Raw genomic sequence first — 17,000 nt, 5'->3', positions numbered from 1 at the left:
TTGGAAGGATGATGCTGCCGAGGCGGGGCGGCGCGAAGAAGGGGTCGTGGTGGTGGAAGGATGAGGAGCTGGCGATTAGGCTGGCGGGGCTGCTGAGGCCTGATGGGAGGAGGGGTCCGGCGCTGGGGGGCCGGACGGGGGATGAGATGAAGGTTACGGCGGAGGAGGTTTCGTTTCGGAGGGAGAACGAAATGGGTCTCTGGGAGAGCATGAATGGGTGGGCTGTTGTGGTGAGGATCACTGTTCGCAGGTGACGAGTATCAACCAAAGCTTTGATGCATGTATTGTATTTCGTCTTGAGTCATCATGGATTTCATCATGGTTTCAATGCTCGCTTGCTTTCTTCCTGCCTTTCCATCGCCCCGCACCGCCCGCGCAACCAACTCGATGCCTTGTCCTCCTTGGAGAGCGCTTCACGTCCTAGCCGAAACGAATGCCCGAGTTGGGATCCCACGTCCCGCCCGAGGCCTGCCTTGGTCCCGGCGGATTCGGGGCCGGCGCAGCCGCTCCATGTCCGCCGGCGGGCCCTCCAAATCGAATACCCATGTCCGGCGTCCACATATTCGACACGGGCGGCACTGGGTGTGGTTGCTGCGGCTCGACAGTAGAGCCTGCCCAGGACTGCACATGCGCTTCGGCGGGTGGGCTGTGGACCTGCTGGTGCGGTCGTTGCGCGTGCGTGTTGGCGGCGGGACCGGCGTTCGAGCCAAAGTACGAGTTTGCGTGTTGCTGCTGCTCGGCCTGATAGCTCGACACGGGCGGCGAAGCAACGGGTGTTCGGTTCATGCTGAGCGAGCCGAGCGGCGGCATGCTGAGTTCCCTGAACGCATTGTTAGCTCCCTCATCCCAGACATCCAGCCGAGGCAACGTACTCCTCGAGGCTCTTGGCGTCGATGCGCCGCTCCGACACCCATACTTTGACCGGGTCCCGGAAGTTCTGCCCGACGACTTTGCTGAGATCATTGTAGAACTTGCGCCCGACATCGAGGTGGTTGACAATCTCCTTGTACTTGTAATACGCATTGTCGAGTCGCTGGAGGGCTTGCTCCCGCTCGCGGTTTCCGCCGATGCTGCTCTTCCGCTGGCTCTCGAATTCGCGGTTGACGCGCTCAATCTCGGTCATCATGCGTTCCTGCTCAGCGTCCTCCTTCTCGACGGCTTCGAGTTCTGGCTCGTAGAGCTTGTCCAGTCGTCTCTCGAAGAAGTCTTCAAAGTGCGCGGGCGCAATCGCCGTGGTGGGATACGTCCTTTCGAGTCGCGCCGCTTCCTTGAGAATCTCCGGCTTGATGTCATCGTTTCGACACTTGTCGCGCAGGGCTTCCACCTTTTTCCGGCGACGAGACTCCAGACGCAGCACATCGTTGTAAGCACCGCGCAGTCGTCCTATGACCGGCTTCAGGGGCTCGGCAATGTCCATGCGTCGGCTCGAAGGGACGTGATCCATGAGAACGCGATCTGATGCGGAGAGGAGCTCAAGGAGGTCTTGCGTTTGTCCAAACTTGTCGCGCACAACCTCGTCGCTGCTGGTGCTGCTCGCAAAGTAGCCGTCAATCTCGGCAACTTGGGCCCAGAGTTGCGCGCCGCGAGGGTCGCTGCGGCTGTCTGGCCTTGTCCATCGGTCTGTGCCGAATTTGGCCCGTCGACGAGCATCCTCCTCTTCCTCCGCGGCCAGCATGGACTTGCCCTCATCAAAGACGGCGATGTCTGCTGATCGCAGTTTGTCGATATCAGAGAATGCGCGTTGAATTCGACCTATCGCGTCGGCTTGTCGGATTTCTTCGGCGTGTTGTACCAGACTTGGTGGCAAGCCAAGTGGCTTCTCAAGAGCCTGTAGGGAGCCCGGAAGGTTAATGGAGCTCAGCATCGTGTGCAGCCTTTCTGTGAGATCCTCCAGGTTCTGGATTATGTTCTGGTTCACAAGACGATCGCGGCGCTGCTCGTAGATGGTAATGGCGGCGTGAACGGCGAAGGGGACCAGCTTGGAGAACAACGCGGGACCAAACTCGGCCTGGTCACCAAAGTAGTCGAAGGGGTTGGCGACCTGCGGGGGGACCGTCATCTTGGCCATGTCAGCCCGGTCGAGGAGCTTTAATTCTGGTTTGGGCGGAACCGGGTCTGCTTCCTATTAGTTGATGGCTTCCGTCAGACAAGTGCCACGACGTACCCATGTAGATCAAATCGTTATCCTTCTCCGCCCGCTTCAGGTCCTCTTCGACTTTCCTCTTCAGTCCGTTGAGGTCCTCGATGATCGTCTTGCTGACATAGCCACCGCGTGCCTCTTTCAACCCCTCGTTGACGCATTGCACGGCGTCTGTCAGCCGGGCAACCTCCTCGCCGTACTTCTTCTTTTCCAAGCAATCACACGCAGCACGGTATTGCGCCGCGCCTGCAAAGTGGTGATGCTTAGCGCTCATGTGGTGAATCCACGACGAGCTGATCGCCTCGCTCTTCATGGCCGCATCTCCCGCCGTGCTGTAGAGATCCGACACGCGCGCCGCCAGCCTCGCGATGATGGCATCTTTGTACGTCCCGTCCATGACGGCCTTTTTCCAGAAGCACTCCTGGCTCTGCGCCAGAAGAAGCTGAATCAGCGCCTCGAGCGTATGTGTGTCCATGTCCTCGGGCGGGTCCGACATGCGCAGCTCGGGAAGGACCTCTTTCTGCATGTACGACAGGACGCCCGCGGCCAGGTTGAAGTACGGCACGGCCTTCTTGACGCCTTCGGGGCCGCTGTTGGTCTGCGCGACGGCGAGCTGGGAGTAGAGGGCGGCGAGGTTGTAGAGGATATTCAGGAGCTCGTATTTGAGATTGTTGCGCACGACTGGTCGCTCGGTGTTGTAGCCCAGGGCAGGGTACCACGTGAATTCGGCGCCGATCTGCAGAGGAACAAGGTGGTCTACGATCAGTTTTCTTGCTCTTTACTTTCTTTGGACGACTTGGAGAGTTTGCGCCGTTCTTACATCGATCGGAAACTTTCCGCCAATCCACATGAGCTGTCCCGCATAGGTCTGAAGCTCCTTGATGCCGCTCGGGTGCGGGTCGCGCACGTTGACGGCATTGCGACGGAGGCTATCTATCGTCTCCAGGTCCTGACGGAACATGTCTGGATGCTGGTCATATTTCGTGTTGATGTACTGTCGGATGGCGGCTGACAATGAAATGTGGTTGGATTTGCGGAAAGGCAAGGAGAGAATGTTGGAAATGCTACAACTCTGCGCGTCAGCCTACACACTTTGAACTCGGAGGGGCAGGTTGTCCACGAGACGATGATCCGTACGTCGTCATGTTGGCTGAAGGGGTTGCCAAGGGGGCGCTGCTTGCGCGAGAGTGTGCGACTTGGCCAGTGAAGGTATGCAAAGAACTGTGGTCGGACAGAATTGTTGGTGGCAGTCGCAAAAGTCAGCCTCGCGAAATGTCGTGTTTGCGATGACTTCATCCGCTCAAGCTTGGCTTGGGGCGACAAAAGCTGGCGGATCGACACAACGGCCAGGCGACAAGCGTTGGGGGCAGCTACGAACGGGAAATAGCGGGGCATGGGCGGCGGGGGTGGCTTGAGTGCACTGGAGAGGCTGTGTCGTGGCTGAAGCTTCTTCAAAGCCCATGAATAAACGATAAACGGCGTGGGAGGTGGGCTATCAGTATGAAAACAACATCATCCGTCGGTCCTGGTACGAGAATCAGACCATCATGGTCTACCTAATTTTGCATTCTATCCCATCTCATGGCTGTCGGACACTATGTTTTCCCAGCCCGGAGGCCTTTACCACAACTGCCGAACCATCAGGGAACAAGACACGAGCTTCAGGGCATTCTAGGTCGGTTGCTTCAAGCTGAACAGGCTCCTCGATTCGACCATCTATCCAGGCCAGACTCACCAGCCATCCGCCTTTGACCCGCACGCCCCTCAGCTCGCCAATCGACCACGCATCTGGGCAGGCCGGCAGCAAGCGTATCTCTATGCAGTCCGGCCGCGATGCTCCCCAGACGATCCGCGATTGCACTATACACTCCAGAATGCCCGCCGCTCCGCCAAAGTTTCCATCAATTTGAAACGGAGGATGATTGTCCAGCATGTTAGGCAACGTGGAACTCTTCAACAAGCTGTCCATATGAACGCCACATCCGTCGGCGTCGTGGAGTCGAGCATGCAGGTTCAGCAGCCAGGCCCTGCTCCAGCCGGTGTGCCCACCACCGTGCGCCGCTCTCCTATCGAGGACCTTCTTCGCCGCAGCTGCGAGCTCCGGTGAAGTGACGGGGCTGATGCTCTCGCCTGGGTAAAGTCCAAAGAGATGAGAGACATGTCGATGACCTGGCTCGTGCTCCTTGTAGTCCTTGAGGCCCCATTCTTGAATGAGGCCGTCGTTGTTGATCGTCAGATTAGGCAGCCTGGCCATGGCGTCTCGAACCTCGGGCACCAGTGGATTGCCCTTGTCAAGAATGGCAGTGCTCCAAAGAAACTTCTCAAAAGCAATACGGATGATGGTCGTGTCAATGGCCGAACCCTCGCAGAGGATGCCTGTGTCGCCCGACTTGGATACAAATGTGTTCTCTGGCGAGAGCGACGGATTGGTCACAAGAAACTTGCCACAAGCTGACGGGATCAAGAAATCTAGCAGGAAGACGATGCAACCTTCCAACAAAACCGCCGCTCGTTCGTGTAATTTGCGATCATATTGATACAGCAGCATCTCCAACACGTCGATGCAGAGCCAGACGCCTCCGAGGGGCCAGATGGTGGAGGGCATCCAGCGGTCCTGCGGGTCGGTGTCTGCCCAGATATCCGTGTTGTGATGCGCACACCATCCGCCGCAGTCGTACATTGTCCTCGCCGTCTTGGCGCCTCTGACGGCCATCCTCTCGACCAGACCCAGCATGGGCAGCGCGCAGTCGACGAGGTTGCAAGGCGCAGCCAGCCAGTAATTCATCTGCAGGTTGATGTTGATCGTATACTTGCAGCCCCACGGTGGTGCAAATGATGGGTTCCAGATGCCCTGCAAGGTCGCTGGCAACGCCTTGTCCGAATCTCGGCTGGATGAGATGAGGAGATATCGCCCATAGTTGTAGTACAGAGCGACAAGTCCCGGATCACGATTCTTTTCGATTCGTTCGTTCGTCGGCAGGTCATGCGCAGCGGGCCACATGCGGAGACTCGACCGTTGAAAGAGGCTGGCATAGTCAGTCCGCTGGCGAAGCACGAGTTCATGCCAGCTCCGCTTCAGAGCCTTGTCGACGTCTTGGCGCGCAGCAGCTTCGGGGTCAGCTTTTCGATATGTCGTGTGAGCAGCAATCGCAATAGTGCAACTGAAAGCCTTCACCACGAGGGCGTTGCCAACGGCTTCGATTGATCCTCCTTCATCATTGGCGTCGCACGATATGCCTAGGACGAGCGAGAGCGGGTTGCTGTTCTTGCCACCAGGGGTTGCATTGAGGACAATGCGCCCGTTGGCGGCCTGTATGCTGTCCAGAAATTCATTTGTCTCCCACTCAATCTCGCTGACCCTGTTGAGTCTGACGACGAACCTTGTAGGCTCCGACGCAGAGAAGCGCAGGGCGACGACATTGTCGGGAAAACTTGCAATGGTTTCCCGTCGGTAGGAGACGCCTGTACACTGGTACTCGACTGTTGCTTGAGCAGTGGCCAGGTCAAGGGACCGACGGTAGCCAGTCACGTCCTGCGCCTCATGGCCGAATTCGAGTGTGCAGTTCCCGAGTGGCTCACTGTGCCGCATGCTCGCGGGTGTGGCGAAGAAGGCTTCGCGCACGAGGGCCTCGGCGGCGGCGTGCTTCTCGTCTCGGATCAGCTGGCGCAGGGTGTCGAGGTGGCGGCGCGCATCTCGGGGGGTCCTATCCTGGGGCCCGCCGTACCAGACCGAGTCTTCGTTCAGCTGAAGGAGTTCGGTCGACGTTCGCCCATATACCATGCCGCCCAACCGGCCGTTGCCGACTGGCAGGGCCTCCGACCACGAGGCTGCAGGGGCATCATAGTGAAGAGTGAGGTTCGGGTCACTGTTGTCCATGGTGCTGGAGCCGAGCCTTTCCGTCTGACAACAGGTAGGGTGAGGTCCCGAGTCTGGAGCCGGTGTGACAGCTGACAGAGACTGCCAGTATGCGCTTTCCCCCAAAGAGATGGTGATTTTCGAGTCGATCTGGAATTGGCCTGTTCCAATTTGGAACTTTGGCGCGGGGTTGGTTGAACTGGGATCTATCTGGGTTGGTCTGGTGATCGAGGGTCGACTCTGGTGAACTGCTAATGGTGACTGGGTCTCGATGCAGCAGGGATCAGCAAGACGACCGATCAGTTGCGCCTAGGTTTGGAGCGATGCAACAGTCAGGTGAGCTTGGTGCTCTCGATACTGCATCTCCAGATGGACGAGCAGTCGAACATGCTTGTTGTCCCGGTTATAACGACGGATGCTGAATGGCCACTCCCCCGGACGACCCGCCAAAGCCATCGAGGCATTCGCTCGGCCATGGCTCGTGGGGTCCCCGGGCCGCAGAGGCTCGTCGCCAATCAGTCTCGATGCCGCTCCAGATGCGACTAGGTCTCCTGCGAGATACATCCGCAACGAATCATCATGATCGAAAGCCGCTCCACCCCCGCAGGAAAACCATGCGCCAGGGGACCTAGGCCTGTCGCTCTGGAGAGTTGTGAGGTCGGGTGAAAGCTGGATTCACTGCAAAGCGACATGGGGTTTGTTGGTTGGTACCATGTGCATGGTGACAATTCCGTCGGCTCGACATGTTGGAGCCGAGCCAAAGCTGGGGTATCTCAGCCTGCCTTGCTTGAGGTAGGTTGGCCCAGGCACAGAGTTGGCTAAAGGAAGAGAGAGAGAGAGAGCCTGGTTCGCGAGCAAAGTCAGACCCCGCTCCCCTCACGGAAGCCCAATCCCGCGTCTTGAATGGCAGGCATTGTGCAGATTGCAGTTGGCCCGGCATGTCTGCACTGCATGACAGGGTCCCAAAGCTTTTCAGACTATTAAGGCTGGGCAGGATGGATGATCCTTCAAACTATATAGCAGACGGTATGGCCTGTCTCCCCTTCAGCGTCTCTTGCCTTTCGCCGTTCTAGTCTTTGCCCTCCCAGCTACCAGAAGCTCGTTGTTTCAACCTCCTCTCTTTGAACCACGGTTGACGTTGCCCACCATGGCTCCTCGCAACGAGGTCGAACGCTCCCACGTCTACCACGATGCCGTGGCTGATGCCAACAAGACTGGCGTTCAAGTCGTCGATGTTGTCGCGACCCGCATTACCGAGGACCACTTGAATGACAAGTCTCGCGAGGCTTTCACCTGGCGGTCCAAGGCTGGGTTCCGCATGGTGCTCATCCTTCTCGTCATGGGAATGAACCAGGCTGGGTAAGTCCTCAGTCGCTGACTGGATCCTTGCCTTTGCACCGCTTGTCTGACTGAATTGTGCAGCTATGGTATCGACTGGGGTGTCATCAGCAGTATCAACTCCAACGACATGTGGCACGAGTACTACGGATTCGGCAACTCGGGCCACATCATCGGCGTCATCAACGCTCTCATGACGATCGGAGCCACCGTCGGTGCCCCGTTCCTCTCCTTTGCCGACAAGTGGGGTCGCCGCTCCGTCAACTTTGCCGGCTGTGCCCTCACAGTCATAGCTGCCATCATCCAGGCTATGGCGCCCAACACGGGTGTCCTGATCTTTGGCCGTTTTGTCCTTGGTTTCGGCACGGCGTGAGTAGAGACTCCTTTTCCGGCACTGCATCCCAAGCTGACACCAGTGTTCACAGACTTTGCACATCGAGTCAGTACATCGCCGAAGTCGCGCCCCCTCACATGCGTGGTCGCATTGTCGGTGTTTTTGGTGCCTGCTTCCAGGTCGGCTCCATGGCCATCATCGGCATCATGGCCGCCATCTCCGACTGGCACAGCAACTGGCAGTGGCGAACGGCCTTTTTCATCCAGGCTCTGTTCCCCGCCTTTGTGTGCTGCACCATCTTCTTCCTCTGCCCCGAGTCTCCGCGTTTCCTGGTGATGAGTGGACAGAAGGAGAAGGCGAGGAAGGTCATTGCTGATCACATGACGACTTCGGGCGATCCCAACTCGTCCTTTGTCGATCTCATGATGTATCAGATGGACGAGTCGATTGAGACATCGGCCGTCGGCTTCCGCGCCGTCTGGGACTTCCGCGTCTTCTTCACCAGGGGCGCCGGGTACCGTACCTTTATTCTGCTTGTGTACTCCATCTTCCAGTCCTGGAACGGCGGCGGCATCATCGGCCTCTACCTTTCGCCCGCCCTTGACACGATCAAGATCAACACCCAGCAGACGCAGCTCCTCATCAACCTCGGCATGGTGGCCACGTACTTTGTCTTCACCCTTTTTGGTGCCTACATTATCGACATTTTCCGTCGACGAACCCTTATCTTCGCCGGCCTCATCAGCATCGTCATCGCCCAGACGTGCGTCACCATTACGAGCTGGCAATTTGAGGAGCAGGACCACCCCCGCCACCTCGCGTACCTCGTGCTGTTCTGGATGTTCAGCTTCCAGGTCTGCAGCGCGTCCTTCATCGCCACCATGCACAACCTGTACCCGGTCGAGCTCCTCTCGCTGCCGCTGCGTGCCAAGGGCATGGGTATGTCTTGCTCATCCTCTCCTCTTCGCTGCATTCTTCTGACGTTGGCAAAACACAGGTCTCTATGTCCTCTTCCAGAACTGCGCCAGCACGGTCCACAACTACGGCATCGCCGTCGGCATCGACAAGCTCAAGTACAAGATCTGGGCCGTCTACATTGTCTACAACACGCTGCAGATCATCGCCGCCTACTTTTGGTTCCCCGAGACGTCCAAGCTCAACCTCGAGGAGATTGACCACATCTTTGAGACGCCCGGCGCCAACCCCGTCAAGCTGTCGGTCAAGATTGCCGACGCCAAGCACGCGCAGTACAAGCTCGACAGGCAGGCCAAGCAGTCGGTTGCGTACTCTTCGGGTGTCCAGGTTTAGGTGTGGGTTTTCGTCGTGTGGCTTGCGGGATCTTTAGCAGGACGATCTTTTCCTTCTTGAATTGATGTGATTGCTGTCATGAGTTTTGTGCCCTGTGACTTTGGCGTGCAAATTGGTGTTCAAGTCTGCAATGATGGCTGCTTGGAGATTAATGTATTGTGAGAGCTGCCCTACCTCTTGTCCAGATTGATGGGAAGCCTGAAATGTAGCTCAGATTTGGATATGAGTACTCGATTCTGACTCTCTCGCATTCTACCGTCTCTGGAGTCCACGCACACGAGTGACAAGTAGATAGATCATTCAACCTCCGAACGTCAATCTCCCACGAGACAGACAGATTGTCCTCCTCCATTCGACCCACAACCGTCTGTGGAGTGCATATCTGATGCCAAGCAGCAAGTGCAAACCCCGCTCGTCAGCGTGTTCCCAAGGACATTGGAACGACGGCCCGGAAAACGGCCCGGCAGAGGGCGAGTCGACCCCCTTGCGCTGTCGGTTGGCCGACACTCGACACGATGGCCAGGGTCGTCGAGACCCGACGGGTTGCCGCCGTCGACTGTTCAACGTCCCCCACGAATCAAGCGGCGCACATCCCGCAGCGGCAATGCCCCGGGCGCCGCTCGTCCACGACCCCTCACAGGGTTGTGGGGTTCATTGTTGACGATCGTTCTTGTTCGATAGACGTGGCGGCTCTACTTCAATCGGATCGATGCCCTGTTCCTCCAAGAGATAGAGACACACAAACACACAGAGAAAGAGAGAGAGAGAGAGCTGAGAACATATCACTAAGAGAGCACGCACACGAGAGACGACCATGGCATCGCAATTCGAGTTTGACCCCGCCCTCGCCGGCTCGCTGCCGGCCGACTTTGTCTGGGGCTGGGCGACGGCGGCGGCGCAGGTCGAGGGCGCGTGGGACAAGGACGGCAAGGGCGTCTCGATCTGGGACACGTTCGCGCACACGCCGGGCAAGGTCAAGGACGGCAGCACGGGCGACGACGCGGTGCGGTCGTACGACCTGTACGCGACGGACGTGGCGCTGCTGAAAAAGTACCGGGCGCGGGGGTACCGGTTCTCGCTGTCGTGGGCGCGGCTCATCCCGCTCGGGGGCGCCGACGACGACGTCAACGAGGCGGGCGTGGCGTACTACGACCGGCTCATCGACGGCCTGCTGGCGCAGGGCATCACGCCGTACGTGACGCTGTTCCACTGGGACACGCCGCAGGCGCTCGAGGACCGGTACGGCGGCATGCTCGACAAGGCGCGGTTCACGCGCGACTTTGTGCGGTACGCGAGGCTGTGCTTTGAGCGCTTCGGCGACCGCGTCAGGGACTGGATCACCTTCAACGAGCCCGGCGTGTACACGCTTGCCGGGTACGCGGCGGGCGTGCACGCGCCGGCGCGGTCGAGCTTCCGCGAGCGCAACGCCGAGGGCGACTCGAGCACGGAGCCGTTCATCGTGGCGCACACGGAGCTCGTGGCGCACGCGCACGCGGCCGACGTGTACAAGCGCGAGTTCCAGCCGACGCAGAAGGGCACCGTCATGATCACGCTGCACGGCAACTGGTCGGAGCCGTGGGACGCCGGCGACGCGCGCGACGTCGAGGCGGCGGAGCGGGCGCGCGAGTTTGAGATTGCCTGGTTCGCCGACCCGCTGTACAAGACGGGCGACTACCCGGCGTCGATGCGCGCGCAGCTCGGCGACCGGCTGCCGCGGTTCACCGAGGAGGAGAGCAGGCTCGTGCTCGGCAGCTCCGAGGTGTACGGCATGAACTCGTACTCGGCCTTTTACGTCAAGCACCGCGACGGGCCGGCCGACATCAACGACCACAAGGGCAACATTGAGCAGGCCGACGAGAACAGCGAGGGCACGCCGCGCGGGCCGGCGAGTGACACGTACTGGCTGCGCACGACGCCGTGGGGCTGGGGCAAGCTGCTGCGGTGGATCTGGGCGCGGTACGGCGTGCCCATCTACATCACGGAGAACGGCACGACGGCGCAGGGCGAGCACGACTGGAAGCCCACGGGCCCCGACGACGTGCTCGAGGATCCCTTCCGCATCGACTTTTTCCGCCAGTACCTGACCGAGGTGGCCAAGGCGTCGCAGGAGGGTGTTGTGATCAAGTCGTACTTTGCGTGGACCTTTACCGACAACTATACGTCTTCCCCAATCCTTGTTTTGTTGACCATGTTGCTAACCTCTCCGCACGGGAATGGGCTGCAGGCTACTCGGACCGCTTCGGCGCCACGTGGATCGATTTCGACAGCCCGGAGAAGACGCGGTATGCGAAGCGCTCGGCGTACTTTCTGGGCGACTACTTTGACCACCTCATCAAGAGCGAGTAGGCGTGAGGGCACGACGCGGAGGCGAGCCCGGAGACGGGTGTCGAGGTGTCCGGAGGCCGGCATAGGTGGGGCCGCCGGAGTGGCGCAGTTACCCGGAGGTCGAGCCGTGGCGCTCGGGGGGGCTGACGGCGGATCCGGACGAACATCGGGATGTGACAGCAGAGGGTCTGCTTGTCCAGCTGGAAGGCCACGTAAATCTTGATGATACATTGTTATGATAATCTGGCAAAACTCTGGCATTCATCCTGACTCACCTCTTGGGGAAAACACTGTAAATGTGCATCATACACTCATGCTCATGGTGATCACTGCAACATCGTGACACTGACAAGTAAGGTAGCAGGGGTAGGTACACTGACCACGGCGAAATGGTGACTCAGCTGGGAATGACACGATCACGTGCTGCAGTGATGACGTAGAACACGAGACCGGCCTGTCTCGGCTCTTGGCATCGGTGAGTCGGTGAGGACCCGTGTTATTGTGGTATTGGCAAACCTTCTCGGGAGAGACAAAGCAAAGACAGTAGCGAGGGCAATAATTCTCCCTGGCCAACACAAACGAACATCACCCGAAATCCGAATGCCGAACGCTCACCGGCCACCATACCAGAGGGACTCTACCAGAGCAGCTGACTAGTGTCGAAGCATCAATGCGATGGCGTCTGGGAATAAGACGAGACGCAAACGCCAACACCCAGATATGACATCCATCCAGCCGAATCCCCTCCCTCGGCAGCACCAATTCCACCAACAGCTCAGCAAGCTCCCTCTTTCACTTTCTCTCTGCTCCCTCTCCCGCCAGCTTCCCCCAAAGGATGACACCACCCAGCTTGCGAAACACGCAAAGAAAGGGACCCCCCCCAGCATCGCACCCAATGACCCCTACAACTTGAATTTCCATTAGCTAACGGCGAGCGAATCACAGGCCGGCCGAAGACACGGCCGCACCCTTTCGGTGCCGGTGCCGTGCCGCCTGACTGACGCTCCTAAGCCCCTTTGAGTTTCTGTTTGTCACCCATGACGACTTTTCTGTCACGACGAGCATTCGCCATAGTGCCGTCTTTTCCTGGTGTCCCAATCTCCGCGGACCCCAATAGGTGTTTAAAGAAATCGTCTTCTCCCTTTCTGACACGGGACTCGACGTTTGGACGGCTCCTTATCTCGCGGTTCTGAACCATGGCGTTACCATAGTGCCACCCCCAAAAGATCACATCATCCATCCCATCAGCCCTACCTGTCCGGTACCTGCCTCTTGTGCCCCGCTGGGACCGGCCGATCGGGTCTTCCGCCCCTCCTCCACAGTTCCCCCAGATTTCATCGCCGGCCTCTGTTCAAGGCCTCGCCCTCCTCTGCTGTGTGCCCCCTCTAACCAGAGCCACCACCATGACCCGGATACAGCCCTCACAATGGAACTTTGACATTGATCGGTTCATCAACCCCTTTGTCCCCCATCCCCCCTGGCGCCACCTGCCGACGCCCGTGTCCCGCTTCTTCGGCTACCGCAAGACCAAGCCCGACAACACGGGCAACCTTGTCCTCATCCTCTGGGCCTTCATCGGCATCTTCTGCGGCATCGCCGTCATCGAGCTCGTGTCCGACCACGTGCCCTCCTTCCGCCACCACGGCGCCCCCATCATCGTCGGCAGCTTCGGCGCCGCCGCCGTGCTCGAGTTCTACTCGATCGAGAGCCCCCTCGCCCAGCCCCGCAACGCCATCCTCGGCCAGCTCCTCGCCTCGCTGACCGGCATCTCCATCGCCAAGCTCTTCCTCCTCGCCGGCGCCGCCCGCTTCGCCGACGTCCGCTGGGTCGCCGGCGCCCTGTCGTGCGCCACGGCCACGGCCCTCATGGCCCTCACCAAGACGGTCCACCCGCCCGCCGGCGCCACCGCCCTGCTCGCCGTCGTCGACGACAGCGTCCTCGACCTCGGCTGGTTCCTCGTCCCCGTCGTCATGCTCGGCTGCACCCTCATGCTCGTCACCGCCCTGCTCGTCAACAATGTCCAGCGCCGCTTCCCCATGTACTGGTGGACCCCCGAGGACCTGCACGCCCAGGCCCGGCCCTGGACCCGTCGCCGCGCCTCTTCGCCTGCTGCTGCTGTCGAGGGAAAGGCCGGCGTCCCCGATCACAACGACCTCGAAGCCCAGAGCACGCGCACGTCGCAGACGACCGAGGTCGGCGGCAGCGACGACGGGCGCGACTTTGAGCTCATTCTGCGTCCTGGCGAGGTCATCGTCCCGGAGCACATGTACATTACGCCCGAGGAGAAGATGTGGCTCGAGAACCTGAGCAACCGGTTGTGATCAGTCCTCCTGGCATGGGAGCGGCGCATGGAATGAGGTGCATGGGAAGGGGCGTTTGGGTATGGGCAGAAAAGCCCTGTAGCGTTCAGCGAGATTTATGACTTCTATTTATATACCCTGCATTCACGCCCTTTGTATTTACCACTTGAAATTCAGAAACCAAAATTCGAAAACACCAAAATGGCAAACAATGTCTACCGCATGTCTTGCGACGTGCTCACTCTTTTTTCGCCTCATACCTCTCGTGACTCGTGGGAACCCTCATCAAAACCATCACATCATTCATTAAGAGGCCCCCTCCTCCCTTCATCATGCATTGGACGACATTCATCGTAATCATCCGTCAGCTCACACCTTGGCCGCATTTGTCAGGCTGCGCGAAAAGGCCACCTCGGCGCGCTTCTCGGGGTTCTTGGTCGGATCATTGGTCGGGTCGCCGTCGGCGCCGGGGCTGACCATTTCGTACTCGAGCATCTTGATAAACTTGTAGAACACGACGGCGATCAGAGATCCAATCAGCGGTCCCACCCCTTGGCACATGTTAGCATGTTCTCCGTTTCGTACAATCATTGCTTTCTTCGAGACGGTACTCACAGTAGATCCAGTGCTCCTTGTCAAACGTCGCCGTGACAACACAGGGCCCAAAGCTGCGCGCCGGGTTGAGCGAGCCGCCCGTGAACTGCACGCCCACGAGCTCGGCGATGAACAGCGCCAGGCCAATGCCGACGGGCGCGATAAAGGTGGCGCGGTGCTTCTCCTTGGCGAGCATGAAGATGGTGAAGACGAGCTCGGCCGTGAGGATGGCCTCGATGAAGACGCCCTGCACGAGCGAGGCGCCGCCGCCGAGCGTCGTCCGGACGTTGAAGTTCTCGGGGAACAGGTAGCGGACCATGACGGACGAGATGAGGCCACCCAGCATCTGCGCCACGAAGAGGCACGCCGCGCGGACGGGCGTGATGGCGCGCACGAGCAGCATGGCCAGCGTCACGGCCGGGTTGAACAGGCCGCCGCTGATGCGGAAGAAGATCCACACGTTGACCATGAGGGAGAAGCCGAACGCCACGGAAATGTACATGAGCACGCCGACGTCAAAGCCCGTCGTCTCGCCCGTCGTCGTGTTGCTGTCGCTGCCGCCCGAGTCGGTGACGTTGGACTGAATGTTGGCCACCTCGGTACCGGCGAAGGCGAAGAAGAGGAACATGGTCGTCCCGACAAACTCGCCCATCGACGCCACAAAGTGGTTCTTAACCTCGCTGTTCATCCACTGCGTCCAGGGCAGACGCATCACCTCGGCGCGCTCGTCCCGCGTCAGGCTGTTCCAGTCGATGCGCCGCGCGCTGTCATTGGTGGCGATATATCTCGGTGCGAAGCCACCCATCTCCTCATCGTTGCGGCGGCGCGACGACCGCGGGCGGGCCTCGAGGAACGAGCCTTCGTGCCCTTCGTCGACATATGTTGCTTCACCCTTCTCATTCTGCGCCTCGTAGTTGAAAGGCCTGTTGAGATGGGCGCGAGGCGGGCGAGCTCGGGACTGCGAGCGGCTGTGGCTGGGGCCCTGGCGAGTGCCGGGCCGGTGAGGAGGGTCCTGGAAGTCAGGGTGACGCGGGCTCCCGTACTGGTCCCAGTACTGGTCGCTATACTCTTCGTCCGTCTCGTAGCGCACGCCGCCAGCGCCGCGTTGTGACTGATTGATGGGCTCTTCAGAGGAGGCACGGCGAAACGCGGCGCCAGGCGTGTTGGGGCCGCGCCTCGAAGAGACACTTCCGTTGCTGCGCATCATACCGCGGCGGAGATGAGGGTTGCGGGACGGCTCCGCGTCAGAATACACATTGGACTCCAGCACAGCAGGCGCATCCGGTGGAGGATAGTGTTGCGCTGTGCCGGGAACTGGGACCGGATTCTGGTCTGCCATGATGTATTCCAAGTTGGGTGTAAGTCGAAGAAGAGATGGAGGGGGGTCCGTATTGAAAGAGAAAGGGATTGTGAAGAGATTTGCCAAAAAGGCCAACGAAGATCACTTCGGTTTTCAGGTACAGCTTCCACGCTTGGTGTTCTTTAAACGTGGTGCTGATATAGGAGTCGAATCGTCAACGAGGAACGCATCGCTGGGCTCAAAGCCTGTATTATATCCCCTCCTCCTCCGGTTCTACCTCCCATAAGCCTCCTGGCCCTTGCCTCAGCCCCTTTTCAGTAGCGACCAGCGTCGACCAACAGTTCGAGTTCGTTCGGCCTTGGTTCTTTCTCACCACCCCAGCCACTGACATCGTTTTTGACAGGGACAAGCCTCGTGTGGTAGACATCTAGACTCGAGAGGTTCGACAGGGAAGCGCTGTCGTCCGAAACAAACTGCGCGTGCAGCAGGCGAACGGTGAAAGATTGGTGGATACGAATGGCTGGATAGAGCACTCGAAATCTTGAGATAGTCTTGGAGAACCGCGGTGTCCCTGTCGTAGATCTCATGCACGTCAGTGTTGTCCCCGGGAGGGGCTTGTTAGCTTGGCCGTGTCCCGGGGCTTTCCGGCAATGAGGGGCTGTTCAGATGACGTCGGGGTCGAAAGGTTTGGTGGTGAGGATCCGAAAGCGTGGGGTTAAATAAATGAAACAGGCCCCAGCTGAGACAAGGTCAAATGCTGAGGCCACGAGAAGGCTGGTGGTTCTGGCATGGAAACAGGTTATACGTGCGTAGGTACAGAGACTCGCCTGGGATGATCGTGGTTGAGGCTGAGAAGAGACATCCGCTAGCGCGCCACGTTTGACACGTCTACCCTGGCCATGCACCTCACACTGGGGGCAGGTTCCAGACGGTATCCCGAATCGAAAATTCTGAAGAAGGCGCTGAGAGGGGTAGGATGTTCGCTCTGTCTACCATGGCCGTCTAATCGAGGTTCGGTACACGTCCAAAGTTGAACGAGATGAGACGAGTCCGAGCACGGTATCTAACGCATGACAGGCGCAATCGTGTTACTCGATACGCCAGCATGACTGATTACCGCACGGCCACCCGCTAGCTTCAGGGTTTCAAGGGTCCTCCTGTTCCCGCTTAGGCGATGATCTGGGAAGATTACCAGATCAAGATATGATCTCTTCTCTTACACACGCCCTTCAACCAGGTTGATTCGAATGCGGTAGAGGTTGCAATTCGAGTCAAGCAGCTCCAATGGGCCTGATTGATTTCATGCCTCAGCAGTGCACCGTTGACTATGCTTCCTTGTCCGAGAAGGTTCTATGACGCAATTCCTAGTGCTCATGGTCCCAACGAGAACTCAGACAGCGGTAGATTTCAAGCCTCTTCTACACGGAAAATGCCGGGCGTCGAGAACATGGATGGGAGTGAAACGGATTGAGGCAATGCCTGTGAGTTGCCATTTTGCCGCAGCC

General features: G+C 59.0%; 6 protein-coding genes across 6 annotated transcripts; 3 read left to right on the top strand and 3 right to left on the bottom strand.

The window, feature by feature from the left end:
- Positions 1 to 420: 420 nt before the first annotated feature.
- On the bottom strand, positions 421 to 2,666 carry VDAG_07596 (pH-response regulator protein palA/RIM20; the record flags this gene model as incomplete). The annotated part of the gene is made up of 3 exons (XM_009656501.1): positions 421 to 820; positions 873 to 2,115; positions 2,165 to 2,666. 3 exons carry the CDS (start codon positions 2,664 to 2,666, stop codon positions 421 to 423), a joined length of 2,145 nt encoding a protein of 714 aa, XP_009654796.1.
- Positions 2,667 to 3,719: 1,053 nt separating this feature from the next.
- Positions 3,720 to 6,017, bottom strand: VDAG_07595 (alpha-L-fucosidase; the record flags this gene model as incomplete). Its single annotated transcript, XM_009656500.1, has 1 exon — positions 3,720 to 6,017. The coding sequence occupies one exon, from the start codon at positions 6,015 to 6,017 to the stop codon at positions 3,720 to 3,722; it is 2,298 nt and encodes a 765-aa protein (XP_009654795.1).
- A 1,126-nt stretch (positions 6,018 to 7,143) lies between these two features.
- On the top strand, positions 7,144 to 8,976 carry VDAG_07594 (sugar transporter; the record flags this gene model as incomplete). The annotated part of the gene is made up of 4 exons (XM_009656499.1): positions 7,144 to 7,355; positions 7,419 to 7,703; positions 7,760 to 8,607; positions 8,666 to 8,976. The coding sequence occupies 4 exons, from the start codon at positions 7,144 to 7,146 to the stop codon at positions 8,974 to 8,976; spliced, it is 1,656 nt and encodes a 551-aa protein (XP_009654794.1).
- An 814-nt stretch (positions 8,977 to 9,790) lies between these two features.
- On the top strand, positions 9,791 to 11,322 carry VDAG_07593 (myrosinase; the record flags this gene model as incomplete). Its single annotated transcript, XM_009656498.1, has 2 exons — positions 9,791 to 11,087; positions 11,201 to 11,322. The coding sequence occupies 2 exons, from the start codon at positions 9,791 to 9,793 to the stop codon at positions 11,320 to 11,322; spliced, it is 1,419 nt and encodes a 472-aa protein (XP_009654793.1).
- A 1,382-nt stretch (positions 11,323 to 12,704) lies between these two features.
- On the top strand, positions 12,705 to 13,622 carry VDAG_07592 (HPP family protein; the record flags this gene model as incomplete). The annotated part of the gene is made up of 1 exon (XM_009656497.1): positions 12,705 to 13,622. One exon carries the CDS (start codon positions 12,705 to 12,707, stop codon positions 13,620 to 13,622), a length of 918 nt encoding a protein of 305 aa, XP_009654792.1.
- A 348-nt stretch (positions 13,623 to 13,970) lies between these two features.
- Positions 13,971 to 15,534, bottom strand: VDAG_07591 (aquaporin-1; the record flags this gene model as incomplete). Its single annotated transcript, XM_009656496.1, has 2 exons — positions 13,971 to 14,152; positions 14,217 to 15,534. 2 exons carry the CDS (start codon positions 15,532 to 15,534, stop codon positions 13,971 to 13,973), a joined length of 1,500 nt encoding a protein of 499 aa, XP_009654791.1.
- Positions 15,535 to 17,000: the final 1,466 nt, after the last annotated feature.

Source organism: Verticillium dahliae, genomic scaffold (assembly GCF_000150675.1).
Source record: "Verticillium dahliae VdLs.17 supercont1.17 genomic scaffold, whole genome shotgun sequence".
NCBI lineage: Eukaryota > Fungi > Ascomycota > Sordariomycetes > Glomerellales > Plectosphaerellaceae > Verticillium > Verticillium dahliae.
The sequence above is the reverse complement of the archived record's forward strand: the minus strand, read 5'-3'. Positions and strand labels throughout refer to the sequence as shown.